General features: G+C 40.8%; 1 protein-coding gene across 2 annotated transcripts in view; it reads right to left on the bottom strand.

The window, feature by feature from the left end:
• Positions 1-251: 251 nt before the first annotated feature.
• Positions 252-16,196, bottom strand: part of DCTN4 (dynactin subunit 4) — a 31,234-nt gene continuing 15,289 nt past the window's right edge. The window contains exons 6-14 of one of the 2 annotated variants that reach the window (XM_089682780.1): positions 13,694-13,714; positions 13,408-13,481; positions 12,072-12,184; positions 10,395-10,504; positions 10,219-10,292; positions 9,060-9,114; positions 4,626-4,733; positions 2,206-2,303; positions 252-2,052 (exon numbers count right to left, since the gene is read on the bottom strand). In XM_089682780.1, the coding sequence (XP_089538906.1) occupies positions 1,830-2,052; positions 2,206-2,303; positions 4,626-4,733; positions 9,060-9,114; positions 10,219-10,292; positions 10,395-10,504; positions 12,072-12,184; positions 13,408-13,481; positions 13,694-13,714 (876 nt within the window). In that variant the 3' untranslated portion in view covers positions 252-1,829. The remainder of the gene's footprint in view (positions 2,053-2,205; positions 2,304-4,625; positions 4,734-9,059; positions 9,115-10,218; positions 10,293-10,394; positions 10,505-12,071; positions 12,185-13,407; positions 13,482-13,693; positions 13,715-16,196) is intronic. The other variant, XM_089682781.1, reaches the window with a different exon arrangement.

Here is a 16,196-nt window from a genome sequence, read left to right on the forward strand (position 1 = left end):
AAAAAAAAATTTTGGAAATATCCTCTAAGCACAATGGCATCATCAGGGCAGAGACTGCCAGTATTGTGTATCACTTGTAATTTCTTTTTTGGTCCCAAGTAAACCAAACCCAAATATAAAAAAGTCAAATGCAGCCCAACATGAAACAGAAGAGAAGACTGGGATCTGACGTGACCTCCAAACCCCACTCTCATGGCCACAACCTTCAACGTCATGAAGTTCACACATAGCCGTTCTGCTACTGAAACAACTGACATGAGAACACCTTTTATTTACAGGAATAGTAATGACATGGTTTTAGTATGCAGCAAATAAAAAAGGTGGCAATGAATGGTCATAATCCTGTCTCAGTACTACCTTTTCCAAGCGTACATCAAGGCACAAAAAAAAAATGGCTGCTGCAATGGAAAGATGTGGAAAAGATCCTACAGAAGGTGAGATTGAGAACATCTCCAGTCCAAGACTATGGAAATTATTTAGAGGACAATTGTTATACTTAGTGTTATCCAAGAATAAAGCAAACCCAAGAAGGCTGCCTTCTTGTACGCACTGCACATAAGTAAACAGTTTGTATCCTTTGTATGATGGTGAACCATGTTGATCAAGGTGATCATGTGTAATCACATAACCTTAATACAATGGAGAAATGAGCTGTTGCTTGACCACAGCATGAACAGGTAAAAATGACTAGCTCTCAATCACTACTACAGTTGCCATTTGTGAAATTTAATAGCTCAGACATAACTTACTAAATTGCACAATGGGCCTTATTTATCCCTATGTCTGAAGAATGAACCACACATAGTTGCTAGAAGTTACCTTTCATTCTCCCATACTGCTAGAAAAGAAAGGGGAGAGCGGATTGGCTGCTATAGCCAACAACTGTCTTTCCTTCAGAGCCCCCAATACACAAGGACCAACAACATCTTCCAGATCTGGTCCACTCTTCATATATCAAAAAAAAAAAAAAAAAAAAAAAAAAAAAAAAAAAAAAACAAACACAACACCCTCCAAACCATTTAGTGGCGAATAGAACACTAAATAATTGTAATGTAACATATGGTTTAAAATATTTTAGGGGCATTTAAATAAAATGGGTATGATGGATGACAACAAATGTGGTACCCATGATAAAACAGCTTTTCATTTTTTTTAGGCTGCCTTACAAATACGGCATACAGAAACCAATTGTGAAGCTCTCAAGACTCTGTTCCCTTCACAATTATCTGTAAAAGTTTTTACAGAAGTGTAAACTGTTGTACAGCAGTAAATAAAATATTAATTTGTAAAGAATGGGGCATAACACAAGCAGCAATAACAGTGTACTCCACAGCAGCCAAATCAGAAAATGGTTCCTCTGCATTAGTCAATCTGAGGGAAGTCGACTTCTGATTGGCTGTCATGAGCTACAGTCCAATACCGCTTTTTGAACTATGCACAGAATTTTTAAACACCAAAATACAAATTCATGAAAGGACTTGAGTTATTAAAGAAGACAAGTCAGTCCAAAACTTGCATTTTGGCTCTAGTTAGAAGTAGTGGGTTGAGTCACGCCGCGATTCTTAACTACCCAGCGGTGTCAGTTGTCTAGTACTTTATACAGTTTATACATGTTGTGTTTCACAGCTACTTTATCTATTGTTTCAGTGTTAAAGAGATCAGGGGTGACCTAGTAGTGAATTCCCACAATAACTGCTTACAGACAGGGCTAGCCAGCAACCTCCAAGCACAAGTGCACTATTCAGCTCTTTCTCCACAAGTGGTCTCCAGGTGGAGATGAACATATACCCCAGCAACATGTTCCTGTACTATACAAAACACTGCCACTTCTAGGGGGCCGTCTGTACCACAGGGCCCAAGTCAAGCTCTACATGGTGCGTCAGCCACACAGCCTCGGAGACGGTCTCATTGTCTTCTACAGGTCGGATTGGAGCAGCCAGGTTTCTGAAGTCATGCTTAAGCTTGAAGCTTACTATCACCTTTCCTTTTTCTTGCAGTGGGGTAACCTTTATAAACACCCCCACTTTATTGGCTTTCCTGAAGGCGACAACACTGCAGAAGATAGACCACTGTTAGTCATGCAACAATACAGAATACATATTCAAGAATGAATGTAAAGCATAACTGTTAAGAGAAGCTGAACAACATGTGACCAGTAGGCCACCACATTAGACAGTCAAGGGAAGGCTAGCACAGGCCACTTACTCTGGGTCATCTTGGAACTCCTGCGGCTCTGCCAATTCATCATACTCTGCAGCAGCATCTTTGCCAGCCAGGACCAGCTCCTTTGTAGGCACAACCACCTGCAAATGACAAAAAAAAGCTGTATTATGCATATCTGTATACTGAGAGAATCTACCAAAAGCTCCTCAATTGTCATGTTCAAAGTTGAAATGCAGTCCTCCCTGTGGCTAGGTTCACAACAACTGAGCTTCTTGACCATTTTTTTTACTGCATGTTTGTATCCGTGTTTTTCAGACCATTTTTGTTTTACCTAAATGAAAAGCTAGTCACTATGGGAAGAAGAGGCAAGAAATTGCGTGAAATACTCACACTACGTGAATTTTTTGCTGCACTCCCATTGAAGGACCAAAAAACACGATTGCCTTAAAAAAGAAGCTCAAATACTCTTTTGAGCTTCAAGTGACACAGCCCTCAGGTGTAAATGGGCACCAAAGGATCAAGTAGGAATACTATGTAGATCGTTGAAACACTTCCAGAAAAGTGCTTCAAATCACTTACAGTAGGTGTGCACTGAACCTAAAAAGAAAAGACATTAAAAGCAACACACACATGCCTCTGTCTGCATTACCAACTCTTCTGGGTTGAATAAAACAACCTCAAAAGATCTTTTGCTTTCAGCAAACTTTGTTTTAGTGCTGTGCACTGTGGATCCTCCAGTCGGCAGCTACGTTTTGTGGTGATGTAGGGGTGGTCAGTGGAGAAAACCACAAAGAGTAGAAAGGGTGAGGAGGGATGACAACATGACACTCCTGGAACCAATGAACACAGAAGATGAAGCTTTGCCATTCAATGCAGAAGCGTTCAGAGATGTGGGCAGCTTGAAAGGCAAGTATTTAGTGCTCTGTTCAGGAAAGACTGCATTTCAACTAATACAAATAGCGGGTGCAGGTTTAAAGCTGAACTCCAGCCACAAGGAAGGGTTAGAACCTCAATCTCAATTTATACTCCCAACACAAAATAAAAAAAAAACAAAACCACTGGATTTTTAAAATAAAACAGCTAAGCCTAATTAAAATTTTATAAATACATCTAAAAAACAAACAAAAATACACACACAAAAAACCTCCCAACTGCTATCAGAAAAGGTGTACCCTTATAAAACACGCCAAGATCAGATTAAAAGTGTTAAGTGCTGCCAATTTACACTTTTAATATTAATATGGGATTTATCCTGTACTCACCCTAAGGCCCCTTTCACATGGCTAGAATCCAGTTTGCTCGACATAAGACGATCTATCCACTGATCCCATTGATCATAACAGAGTAGGCAGATGACAGGTCTGTGTTGGTTCAGTTCATGCAGAGCAGACATAGACAGAGCCTGTTCTGCTCAAATGGGTGGCCGGGTGTCCAGTTACATCCAACTCCACTCCCCTATCCCAGTGGTCGGCAAGCCGCGGCTCGCGAGCCACATGCGGCTCTTTACAAACTTAAATGCGGCTCTTCTGTGTGCCGGGCGCCCGCTCCCCTCCCTCCTCTCAGGCGGCCGCCTGCGCCCCTCCCCTCCCTCCTCTCGGGCGGCCGCCCGTGCCCCTTCCCTCCCTCCTCTCGGGCGGCCGCCCCCCTCCCTCCTCTCGGGCGGCTGCCCCAAAAGTCAGGACTCTGCAGCTGTCAGGATGTAGGCGGGGCAGCCAGAATGTAGGCAGGGCAGCGTGACGAACTCCTCTCCTCTCACAGTCCGCCCTGAAGACCAGAACAGCGCAGGAACACGGCGAGAGGAACGCGCGGAGCAAAGGTAAGTGAATTGACACAGGGGGGACTTACTATAGGGGGGATGAATTACTATAGGGGGGATGAATTACTATAGGGGGGATGAATTACTATATGGGGGGTGAATTACTATATGGGGGATGAATTACTATATAGGGGATGTATTTTCAGTTTTAAAAATGTGGCTCTCAAAATAAAATTTCAATCGTGGTTTTGGCGGGATTTGGCTAAGTTGAAAAAAAAAGGTTGCCCACCACTGCCCTATCCAATCTGCCTAGATGGAGGGGGGGGGGGGGGGGGGCGGATCCCCTTCCATTTTTTTTTTTTTTAAGCAGACCAAGTTGGATTGGAGGTAGTAAAAACTGACACAAGTCTGGTTACACCCACTGGATATATATACCATCCGATCAGATATGCCTGAAAAACTGACAGGTAAATCTGATCAAATCACCCATGTGAAAGGGACCTTACACGTTTTACTGCAGGTTCTTGCAACAGCAGCTCAACAATAAGGGACGAAAAATCTCCCCAGTAAAAGACTAATTCTACGCAAAAAAAAAAAAACATTTAAATAAAAAGGTATCCATTTTGATTGCAGTGGCCACACATTATCTTTAAGTACAAGCTACAGTATTAAAAAGAAATAAAAGTCATTAGGTAAAAGAATATACCTTAGCGGTACTGTTGATGTCATAGGGATCCCCCTCTTCACATGGCATTAGCGTCACATGAGTGAGGTTCTCCACAGGGTTAGTCAGAGTCAGCAGAACCTGGCTCTCCTGCAACACAAAATCTAGTCATCACCAGAACAAAATAAAGCTTTACTTACAGGAGGGGTTTATGCAGACACAATTTTCCCTAAAGCTGAACTCGGAACTAAAAGACAAATGAATGCAGTTCTGTATTATTACACAGGCTCCTGTATTACAGTCATAAAATGTGCAAACTGAGGAGGTGCTCAGGGGGGCATGTCCTTGAACGCTTTGCAAGTATCAAATCACCTGAAGGTAAGAGTTTATAATCCAGGGTCTTTGAATACTTTGCCTGTGTCCTGTATTGTTAATTTTGACATTAAATTTAGATTTAGTCATAGTCTTGACTAAAATGCCATTTTAGTTTTAGACGTATTTTAGTCATCTGAGTTGTTTTAGTCAAATCTTAGTCGACTAAAATAGTTTTAATTTAGTTGACAAAAATATTTTCATTGACGAAATTAACACTGATTGTACGATTAAGATACTTCCTTTACCTCCCCTGACTGAGCCAATTCTTCCTACATTTGATTCTCACATGCCTCCCCCGACACTGTTACCAAGATCATACCACTGTGATCTTCAGAGACAGTGCTTGCAATCCAGGAGTCTGTGAGCAGGACTAGGTGTGGCCAGCTGCTGACCGACAAGCTACAGGTTTATGAATCAGCAGGGACAATGTTTATAGCCATTGCCCCCCCCTGCAGCATTTCTTTCATCCCAGTGTAGTGTAAGCAGGCACAGACTACATGCGAGTGGCAACTCTGTTCTGAGTTCACAAAGCAGTGCAGCATCACTGCCATACCATCATAGGAGGTTGCATTAGGTGGACGTCAGTAGCACACTCAACAGATAGTTGTGCGACTTTGCAGGGGACAATGTGAAAATGCTGCAGCATAGGCTAGATTGTAGAGTGGAACCAGAAGTCGCGACGTCACCACGTTTTTGTGCATTCCCGCATTACACTGTGGGATTTGCAGTCACAGTTGATGCAGATCGTCATGAGATTTTTTTTTTTTCTTTTTTGTACTTTTAACCACAATAAAGCATCCTAAAAAAGGATTTTACACTATGCGAGTCTGGATCACTCAGTTTACTCATACAAGTGTTCTTTGACTTGTCTAGGTGAGACATCTTCTGGTAAGCGGACATCCTCACCAGATGCAAGGACACATGGTGTGTTTCTCCAACAAGTGGAACTGGGGCACACAGATTTCAAATGATGATACAGTTTGGACTCATCATATGGGTGTTGGACTTTTACACTATTTGCACAAACTTTTCTTTATTCATCATCACATTTTTATTTATTTGCATTTATTAATGAGTGATAACACGGCATGCTGTGGATTGGATTATAGGTTTATATTAAAATGCAAGCAGTCTAAGCCCCTACATTTGAGTTGGTGTCAGCCTCTTGCACTCCCTGAACAGCACAGCTCAGACTGGGGGAGAGATAGGTCGCACAAAGACAAAACAGTGCTCAACAAGGAGCGGGTTGATAGAAAAAAAAAAAAAAAGGAGATAAAGTGAAAGCAAGAGAAGCTCAGAAGTTTAGTTTTATGAAATCACAGCAACGACTGCTGTAGAAATCTCAGAACTGGATGGACATAAATGCAAGTCCTTTGCCATTGTACAGAGCTAGTTCTCCAATAAAACACAACTTCAAAATTCATAGCAAGCCTTCCCTTATGGCAAAGTGTGATTTTTTTTTTTTTATAAACAACATGGCAGTAGAACTACAATCGCTCTGATACAGCCAAGCAATTCTAGTCTAGTAACAGTTGGAATCAAAGCTGAAATATTTGGAAGCAAAAGACAGTTCAGTCAAGAACTTGGATTTGTGGGGAGGGTACACTCCCATAGCTCTTTTAAATATGTAAATTTGGCCCCTGAAATCTATGGCAGCCAGTTCCTCCAATACAGGAGTTGTGAATGGCAAGCCAGAAAATGTCTACATTCTTGTCAAAATTTGCATTTAGTTTTGAGGTTGCTTGCTTAGGAATTAAACTGTATGTAAACTGCACTGTGGACAGAGGCTGCTGCAGGTGTCTGCTTCACATCAGTTAGGTCCATATATATTTGGACACAGGCACAATTTTAGCTTTTTTCAGGAAATTACCAAAACATATTCAAGCTATAGTTATATAGTGAATATGGGCTGAAAGTGCGCACTCTCAGATTCAATTTGAGGGTATGTACATCCAAATTGGAGGAAGGGTTTAGGAATTACAGCTCTTAAGAGTAGCCATCCCCCCTTTTTCAAGGAACCAAAAGAAATTGGACAAATTAATATAATCATAAAAAAAAATGTTCATCTTTAATATTTTGTTGAGAATCCTTTACTGGCAATGACTGCCTGAAGTCTGGAACCCATGGACATGACCAAAGACTGGGTTTCCTCCTTTCTGATTCTTTGCCAGGCTCTAACTGCAGCTGTCTTCAGTTATTCTTTGTGGGTCTTTCTGCCTTTAGTTTTGCCTTCAGCAAGTGCAATGCACTTCAAAAGCTTCAAAAGCTCCTGGGTTGCCTTTGCTGTGTTTTGGATCATTGTCCATCTGTACTGTGAAGTACCATCCAATCAGCTTTGCTGCATTTAGTGGAATCTGGGCTGACGGTATATCTCTAAACACTGCAGAATGCATGTTGCGGAGCTCGCCAATGCGTTCTTCTTTCCTCAGAATGTACAAAACTATTGATTTGGCCATTGCTAATGTTGCTGCTATCTCTCTGATGGATTTGATTTGTTTTTGAAGCCTTACAATGGCCTCTTTCACTTGCATGGACAGCTCCTTTGAACGCATGATGTAGGTTCACAGCATAAGATTCCAAATGCAAATACCGCACTTAGAATCAACTACAGACCTTTTACCTGCTTAACTGATGAAGAAATAACAGAGTAACCCACACCGGCTATGAAACCGCTTTTGATTCAATTGTGCAATTACTTTTGGACCACTGAAAAAGGGGGGGAGATGGCTACTAATTCCTAAACCCTTCCTCCAATTTGGAAGTACATACCCTCAAATTAAACCTGAGAGTGCGCACTTTCAGCCCATATCCATTATAGAACTATAGCTTGAATATGCTTTGGTAAATACTTTAAAAAATCTAAAATTGTGCCAGTGTTCAAATATATTATGGACTTAACTGTATATTTTAAAAAGATGAAAGTTTAACTTTAATAGAGGAAAAATATTTTTTAGGCACATTGGCTACATGGTTACTGGGGTTTGGTAATGTATGCCTTTTTCGTGCTCACTTAAGCCAGCAACATCAAAAATTCCAGGCCAAACTACATTTTAAAGAGGAACTTTGCCTGGCTTTTGGGGAAAATAAAGGTCAGCAGGTACAAGCACTGTAATTGCTGACTTTCAAGAAACACATGCTTTCCAGTCCTTAAAGTCCAGCACTGTCTTCCAAGCACCAGATTTTTGGCAAGGCTTCAGATCATTGCACCGCCATCTTGCATTTGGAAGCTGGCTGGCATTTCAAGATCACTCACAGCTTTCCCCTCCTGCACATTTAAGATCATTGACTGCAGGGAGACCAATAGCCTATGTGACCTGTATCCCAGGAGGCTGAAGGTGGAGTGATTGAGACAAGGGTACATCATCGTTGTCTAGGCAAGGCAAGAAGTGGGAGCACTAAAATTAAGTACTCACCACCCCCCCCCCCCCGGAGAAAAAAAAACAAAACAAAAAAAAAAAAAAACACCCACACACCCCACCTAAATTCTAAACTTTGTAACAGTTTGGAGAAGAGAATGATGAAGAGTTTTGTGGGTGAAGGCCTGCTTTAAGGGCCAGCGAACACCACAGAAATGCAGTCTGGATGCCTTCCAGATGTATTTCTGCATGCACATATTTTGATGCCTTCCAAATGCATTTTTTCCTTCAGTTTTGTTTTCTATATATTTCTTAAACTTTCCTTACTTGTTTTGGTGTAATGTGTCTTGGTGCATTTTGCCACATTCCAGTACAGTGCAGCATGTTCTACTTTTGTTGGCTGTACTGAAACGCACTGAAATGGTGTGATCTTTGCCATTGGAATCGATGTAATCTACTGTCCATGTGTTTCAGGAAAAAAAAAAAAAACCCCGCACTGGACTGCATGTGATGTACACTGTCCCTAAAGCATGAGGAACAACAAGTATTGACCGGAATTTACAGGATGTTTTTTTTCACAAGCAGTGATCAGCTGGCTTTCAGAAGAATTACAAGCAGTGTCTCTGCACATATTTTTCCCCACTATGTGCGATTGTGATTTTGTGGTTGGATTAAGTGGTGATCACTTCCTCGTTTCCAATTTGGAAAATACTATAGTACATTAAAAAGTCAAAGCAATACTGACCTTCATGTTGCGCAAGTTTGGAATTGACATAATCCTCACTTCTGGCACATAGCTCCTGCATAAAATCAATGATAGTCAACAAATTAGAATGATACATTTTACCACTTCCAGCCTGCAATGAATCACCCACTAAATAAAGAAATCTGGAAAGCTTTTTATCCCCATGAGATCAGGCATTTCTCTGGTACCATTCATTGATACAAAAGCTTCTCGTTTTTAGGTATATGAGAAATTACTAAAATGTAATTGGTCCCACAATATAAATACACTCAATGGCCACTTTATTAGGTACACCTGTTTAATTGCGTGGTAACACAAATTGCTAATCAGCCAATCACATGGCAGCAACTCAATGCATTTAGGCATCTAGATGTGGTAAAGACTACTTGCTGAAGTTAAAACTGAGCATCAGAATGGGGAAGAAAGGGGATTTAAGTGACTTTGAACGTGTCATGGTTGTTGGTGCCAGATGGGCTGGTCTGAGCAAGGGCGGACTGACCATTTGGAAACTTGGGCACTGCCTGAGGGCCCGGGGTCAGTAGGGGGCCCCATGAGATGCCCCTGGTACCTTTTTCATAGGCTTTTTTAAATTTGGGCAAGGACACAGGGGTACCATGATCCCCTATTGCCCGGGGGCCCCATGAGTTGTCAGTCCGCCCCTGGGGATTTTCACGCACAATCATCTCTAGGGTTTACAGAGAATGGTCTGAAAAAGAAAAATATCCAGTCACAGGCAGTTTTGTGGACAAAAATACCTTGTCAATGTCAAAAGGTCAGAGGAGAATGGGCAGACTGGTTGCTGCAACATTCAGATGGTAGGATCAGAATTTGGCGTAAACATGAAAGCTTGTATCAATGGTTCAGGTTGGTGGTAGTGGTATAATGGTGTGCCGGATATTTTCTTGGCACTACCAAGGTGTACCTAATAAAGTGGCTGTGAGTGTATTTTCCAAAAACAATGTTGGGGCGTCTTTGCATGTATTAACAACAACACTACAAAAAAACACATTTCTTTATAGCCAATAATGACCAACAGAGCAGGGCCAAATACAGAGACGAGTTTCATTTACAGAGAACTTTTTCACTGCAGCCAGTCTAAAAGATTTCAAACTGATATCATACAATCACTTTCTATTCATCTAGGTTTTTCAGTACTCACACTGCAACCAGCTGAATCTTAAATTTAATAGATGTGGGGTTAAATTCTGGTTTGCTCAGATTATGCTCACATTTCTGGAAAACACAAGAATGACAAAACACATTTAAATCACACTACATTCTTCTAGTCACTCTCCTTCTTCCCATGTTGGGATTAAACTACTAGGGCTGGCATACCCGGCATCGAAGAGATCGCTTGATGAGGAGATGTTTGTGGCGAGGGTGAAGCTGAGAGGCACAGATGGGCTGGAAGTCAGGCTGTAGCAGGCGCTGGTCCAGGGTAGTAACTACCACAAGAAGAAGAGAAGAATATGAGAATCTTTGTGAAGTACTAAAGACAGTGAGCTGTGGACAGGATGAGGGAACCACCACTATAGTGTCACCAGTTACACAAACAAGGGGAAAAGTAAGAGTATGACAGATGCTGTCACTTTACCCATTCAGGCTAGTGTAAGAGTGTCTGCTGACAGCCCCTTCCCCAGCATGTTAAAGTCACCAATCCATGCTCCCTACCCTAGGTGGTGTTGCAGCTTACCCAAGAAGATTACCACTTCACCTCTCACACCCGTACACCCCTATTGGACCAGAGCAATTTTTTACATTTCTGATATTGACCTGTTTATTCAGCGATAATATTGTCATTGCTTACGATAACATATATTGCTTTTATAAGTACAAACAAGGCTTTGTCCTGCAACATTTTAGACAATCATTAAATTAAAAATAACGAAACTCGCTGGGGTGGATTTACTAAAACGGATGTGCTCAGAATCTGGTGCAGCTTTGCACGGTAGCCAAACAGCTTCCAACTTCAGCTTGTTCAATTAAACTTTGGTAATAAAACCTGAATGCTGATTGGTTTCTTTGCAGAGCTGCACCAGATTTTGCACTCCAGTTTTAGTAAATAAACGGCACTTTTTTTTTTTTTTTTTTTTTTTAAGCAGTGTTAGTTTAAAAATAAATAGTGATACTGCACATGAAATGTGTGCGTTTTATTCTGATTTTCATCTTGTTTAAAATGACACTAAAATTATGATTTTGATACAAAGTTATTTACAAATTAAAGTGTTTTTTTTTTCTCTCCAGCGTGTGGTGTGTAAATAGATATAAAAAGGTGTAAAAATATAAAGCAAACAAAAAAAAAAGTTAATAAACTAGAGAAAAAAAAAAATAAAAAAATCAGAAATTAGAATTGAATGGAGAAGGAGAATGAATTATTTAGGGCTAATTAGAGTAAACGAAGGGTTAATCAGGAATATTTCATTCAATTTTTTTTTTTTTTTAAATACTTGTTGGGTTGCTTTAACTGGCTTAATCCACAGATCAAAAATTGATCTGAAGATGAATAAACAGAAAGATACAAAAAAAGGAGACACTGCTTCTTTGCATCTTTCTATATTAGGCTGAGCAAGGTTGTTGATAAACATTGTCAGGCTTTTTTTTTTTTTTTCTTTGACAGATACAGTTGCCAGATCTGCTCTATGTACTTGGTAATGCAGCCTGGGGGAAGGGGGGGCGGAAAACAAACAGGGCAGAAGGACTGGACGTTCTACACACATCCTATATACGATGACACCACCTCTGCAGAATTATACTCAGTGATGTGTCTCCCCCAAAGTTAGCACAGTTTGAGCCAAAGACAATATCTAATGCTCAAGGTAGATCTCAAACAAGTACGACTAACCGATTCATCCATGCCTCTGCTGAATACCTAAACCAATGGAAAATCGTGAACGGTTACCTTCCAAACACAAATTGCAAAAAACAGCTCATTCAAAGCAAGACATGATCCCTTTTGATTATTGAGCCCTATATTCTCTGAAACATGCCATTATCTAGAACAAAACCGGTTACCTTCAGTTAGATTGATAGGTCTGGTGTAATAGTCTTCAGGGAGAGGCTCCACTTCATCCACTGCCTGTGCTGGCTCAATTTTTATCTCCTTTTGATCTTCCCCTTCTTTCAGACTGGAAAGAGAATAAATGTACATCAACCATTACCTTGTCATGCAACTCCTAAATGACAACAGAAGCTGCAACTGTTCCTTTTACTGAAAAGATTTGAGGATCACGTACTGGACTTATAAACTGAGCGGCGGCCATCTTTAACACCTCTCCTCAAGCTCCTCCTGCAGCTGCTGGCTGGCACAGCGGCTCCATCGCTTAGAGGACAGAGCCCTGCTACGGACGGACCACATTAGAGCCTGATTTACTACCACATTGAAAGTGTTTTTAACCTCTTTTTATTAAAGTTGACCTGGAATACTGCACTTAGAAGTGCCTTCCTGTTTCACCTTCTTCTGCACAGAGCTTGTCTCCACTTTTTAGAAGTGCTGCTCAGTACCGGTTTCCCTACACACCATCCATTATCAGCTGCCATAGTTCCACAGCTACCCACCTTACTCTTTTTCCCCTACTTTACTAGAGAATGTACTTTTTTGGGGGGTCCCCTTCGCCCTACTCGGAGACCCAACAAACAGGCAAGAAGAAGTGAAACCCCCTGCTAAATAATGAGGACACGGCTATAAAACAAACAAAACACACACACACACACACACACACACACACGTTCTGATCTTTACTCTCTATATACATAACTAAAAATTAAAAAAAAAAAAAAAAAAAGGAAGAAGGGGCAAAGCTAGCTTTCCTTGGCTTCTCTAAGAAGGATATGTTTTCCCCTCTTTTCTCAGAGAACACACCATGGATTGCGGGATACATAAGCTGTGTCTGCAATAGGTCAGTCACCAAGCTTCTATGGTCTGTATCCCTGCACTAGGCACTGGTGTTTTTCAGTATCTGAAGGAGGTGAATGCCAGGTACCAGCCAGATTCAATTTTTGTTTTTAGGCTTTGATATAGCATGCACAACTTTTCATTATTCCTTCATTTTTAACCAGCCTTGTAAATAGGTTTTTATACAGGGCTTTCATTGGAAACTTCCAATCACCCTGTAAGATAAAGCCTTCGCTACAGCCAAGCCTTAGATTTCCTATTCTCTTGCAGAAATACAAATTATTTTCATGGAAAACTCTTCAATTTTAGATTTTCTATATATCAGCTTTTACATTTGGAGATGCAAATCCCCCGTGAGCATACATACACTTTACCTGTGCACCAATTTCTGTTTAACACCTTACATTACCTTGAAAACTGTGCACAGTATACTTGGAACAATAGTTCTGTACTTACGTCAGTCCAGATAGGGGTGTGATGGGAACGCCTGGTCTTTGACGCTGGAGCCTCGTACCACGGCCATACTTGTCCTGTAAGTGGCAGATACTTTTAGTGGCACAGCATCTGAACAAGTGTCAATAATATATGCTAACCATGCAAGACAAGGCATGACCAGAATAAAAGCGCATTCTCTGAGGAAGCAGAGAAGCAGATATGGTTACTGTTAGAATAAAGCTGTATGTTGGTCATTGCTTTGGTGTGGATAGTGAGCTCTGGAGACATGAGAAGGCCTGGAACTTACCGCTACATGAATAGTGTGTTGCTGTATAGTAGTTCCAACATTAACCAGAATGCAATTAAAAGGCAAAAAACAAAAAGTGACAGTCAGACAGAAGAAATATAAACACATTGCTGAAGACATATGGGTTCATCAAGCTAATAAGCACTTTAAAAGGAAGAACTACCACCTATGTTGATGAAATTTATGGCTCATTACTTATTATCTAGCCCTTACTCAGAGTAATTTTAGGATTGAGTGCCTGAAATAGAACACAAAATATGACAACAATCTTGTGAACCTATAAAATGTTTTACATTGTTTAACCACAGGAGTTCCTATACGCCCCCATATACCCCTCCCCATTGCCAGACTGCCTAAATCCTAATCATCGGTCTTATTTAGGTACCAAATCCTCTCTCCTCTGATCAACTGAAAATTTTCCAATCTGCACTTTCCATAGAAGTGGATTAAGCTGAGATAACAGACATCTCTCAAGCAGGGAAGTCTACACACTGATCAAAATTTGGCCAATCCCTGCTAAAATCTGGGAAAAGTTCAGTGTATGGTCAGCTCAACATCCACCAACCCACATATCAACTGGCAATACTGGGAAGTAGACATCTGGTTGAGTGATCCAAAAGCTGACCGGTTAGTGACCATGCTGGATCAATCCATAATGGTAAGCCACAATGCTGATAAAACAACTTCAAGGAATTCTGCTGTGAACTTCAATAGTTGTTCCACAATGTCTGTAGTTACACAGGTCAGTTTGAGCTTCTTTTAAATATAATAAAAGACTTGAATGGCCATTGCCTGGCTATAGCTTCACTTTAATTGCCCGGTCACACCAGTGATTTGTGATTTTCAATTCACACCTCAAATTGCATCTAATGAATGTCGGTGTCTTAACGTGCGCGTTTTGCTGCAGCGCAATTTCTAAAGTAGTTCTTGCATTACTTTTTCTGCAGTTGTGTCGCGATTTCACATACATAGAATATAATGGAAATCGCACAGAAAATTGCAAGAAGTCATTAAAAATCTTCACAAGTAGCAATAAAGTCTTCAGAAATTGCACTGAAATTGCGCATGTGACCAGTGACTAAGATCAGCAAGTAGTCAGAAGAAGTCATTCTGGGTTGGTTTCCTCCTATAGCTCATTAACATGACTGATACATGAATTGCAGAAAGTAATATCCTGTTTGTTTTACAAGAGCAGAATTGTTTAGTGTCATTACCTTTTTAGATCTGTTCAATTATAACATGCTGAGGAAGAGGGGTGAGCACAGACAGTTTCTAGTTTTCTGAATTCATCATGAAAGCCATGAGAATGTTGGTTTTTGAAAATACATTATAGGTGAAGTTCTTCTTTATACAGCTAGGAAGACTAAACAGACAACAGATACCATCCTGCACACACATCTATGCCTTATTATATTAGGGTAGCCATAAAACAATGCCCATACCCAATGCTAGAATAGCGAGCAACAATCAGAGAGAGTATGGCTTCAGAAAGGATAATGAGACACTGGTCTGCAGTGCTCATTATGGCACAGAAATGTTGCAAAATATCTGATCTTCCACTGGTCCTAGAAAGATTAAAGTGTTACTAAGCCCTTACCCGGCATTCACTATATCTGGTCTCCTACAGTACACAGAAATGCAATTATTTTAGTAAATATAAACTGCTAAATATCTGTTCTCATCAGCAGTTAGAGCAGTTTTCTTTCTGCTCTAGGAGGATGCAAACCCCCTGACCTCTGTCTGGACAGTGTTGATTGACCCTTTTTTTTTTTTTTTTGACATGCGTCGCCTGGTTCACGTAGCCCTTGCTTCAAGAGCAAGTTATAGACTGGGGCGGGTGCCATTTTGCTATACTGTTGAATTGTAGGCGAGTGGGTGCATTGGACACCCTGGCTGCCATTGTGCTATATGCTGGGTGTCCAGTGCACTCCTGTACTTTTAAGAGGGTTGGGCCCCCTCATGTTCACCTGCCCTTGATCTATCCTTTAAATGCATGTGCCTCTACTATGGGGGCTCTCAAAATTTGTAGAGTTAAGACCACAGAATACCAGGGTGCCGTGATGTGACTCTGTGGCTTACGTATGTATTTGCAAATGTGTGCTAACTAAACGCATACTGTTAGACAGCTAAATTCAGTTGTTGGCAAGCTGGCTGGCAAGTTGATTTTGAACCTCTATATCTTTTTTCTTTTTTGACATGCGTTGCCCGGTTCACGTAGTCATTGCTTCAAAAGCCAGTTCTAGACTGGGGCGGGTGCCATTTTGCTATACTGATTGGCCCTGTGCTGATCACATGCACTCTTCCAAGGAAAAAAACAAAAATAAAAAAAAAAAAAAAAAAAAAAAACCCTCTCTAGCAATACACACTAAACTGAACATGTGCAGAATGGCTATGGTTCAGTCTGTCTTATCAGGAGATAAGACAAGGACATTTGAACAGAAGGAGCAGAGAAGACAGGATCAAAACAACCTTTTTACACAATGCAGAGGATTAACCACTTAGG

This window comes from Staurois parvus, unplaced genomic scaffold, assembly GCF_062004578.1.
Source record: "Staurois parvus isolate SC_StPar_1 unplaced genomic scaffold, SC_StPar_1.0 ptg000298l, whole genome shotgun sequence".
NCBI classification, from domain to species: Eukaryota; Metazoa; Chordata; class Amphibia; order Anura; family Ranidae; genus Staurois; species Staurois parvus.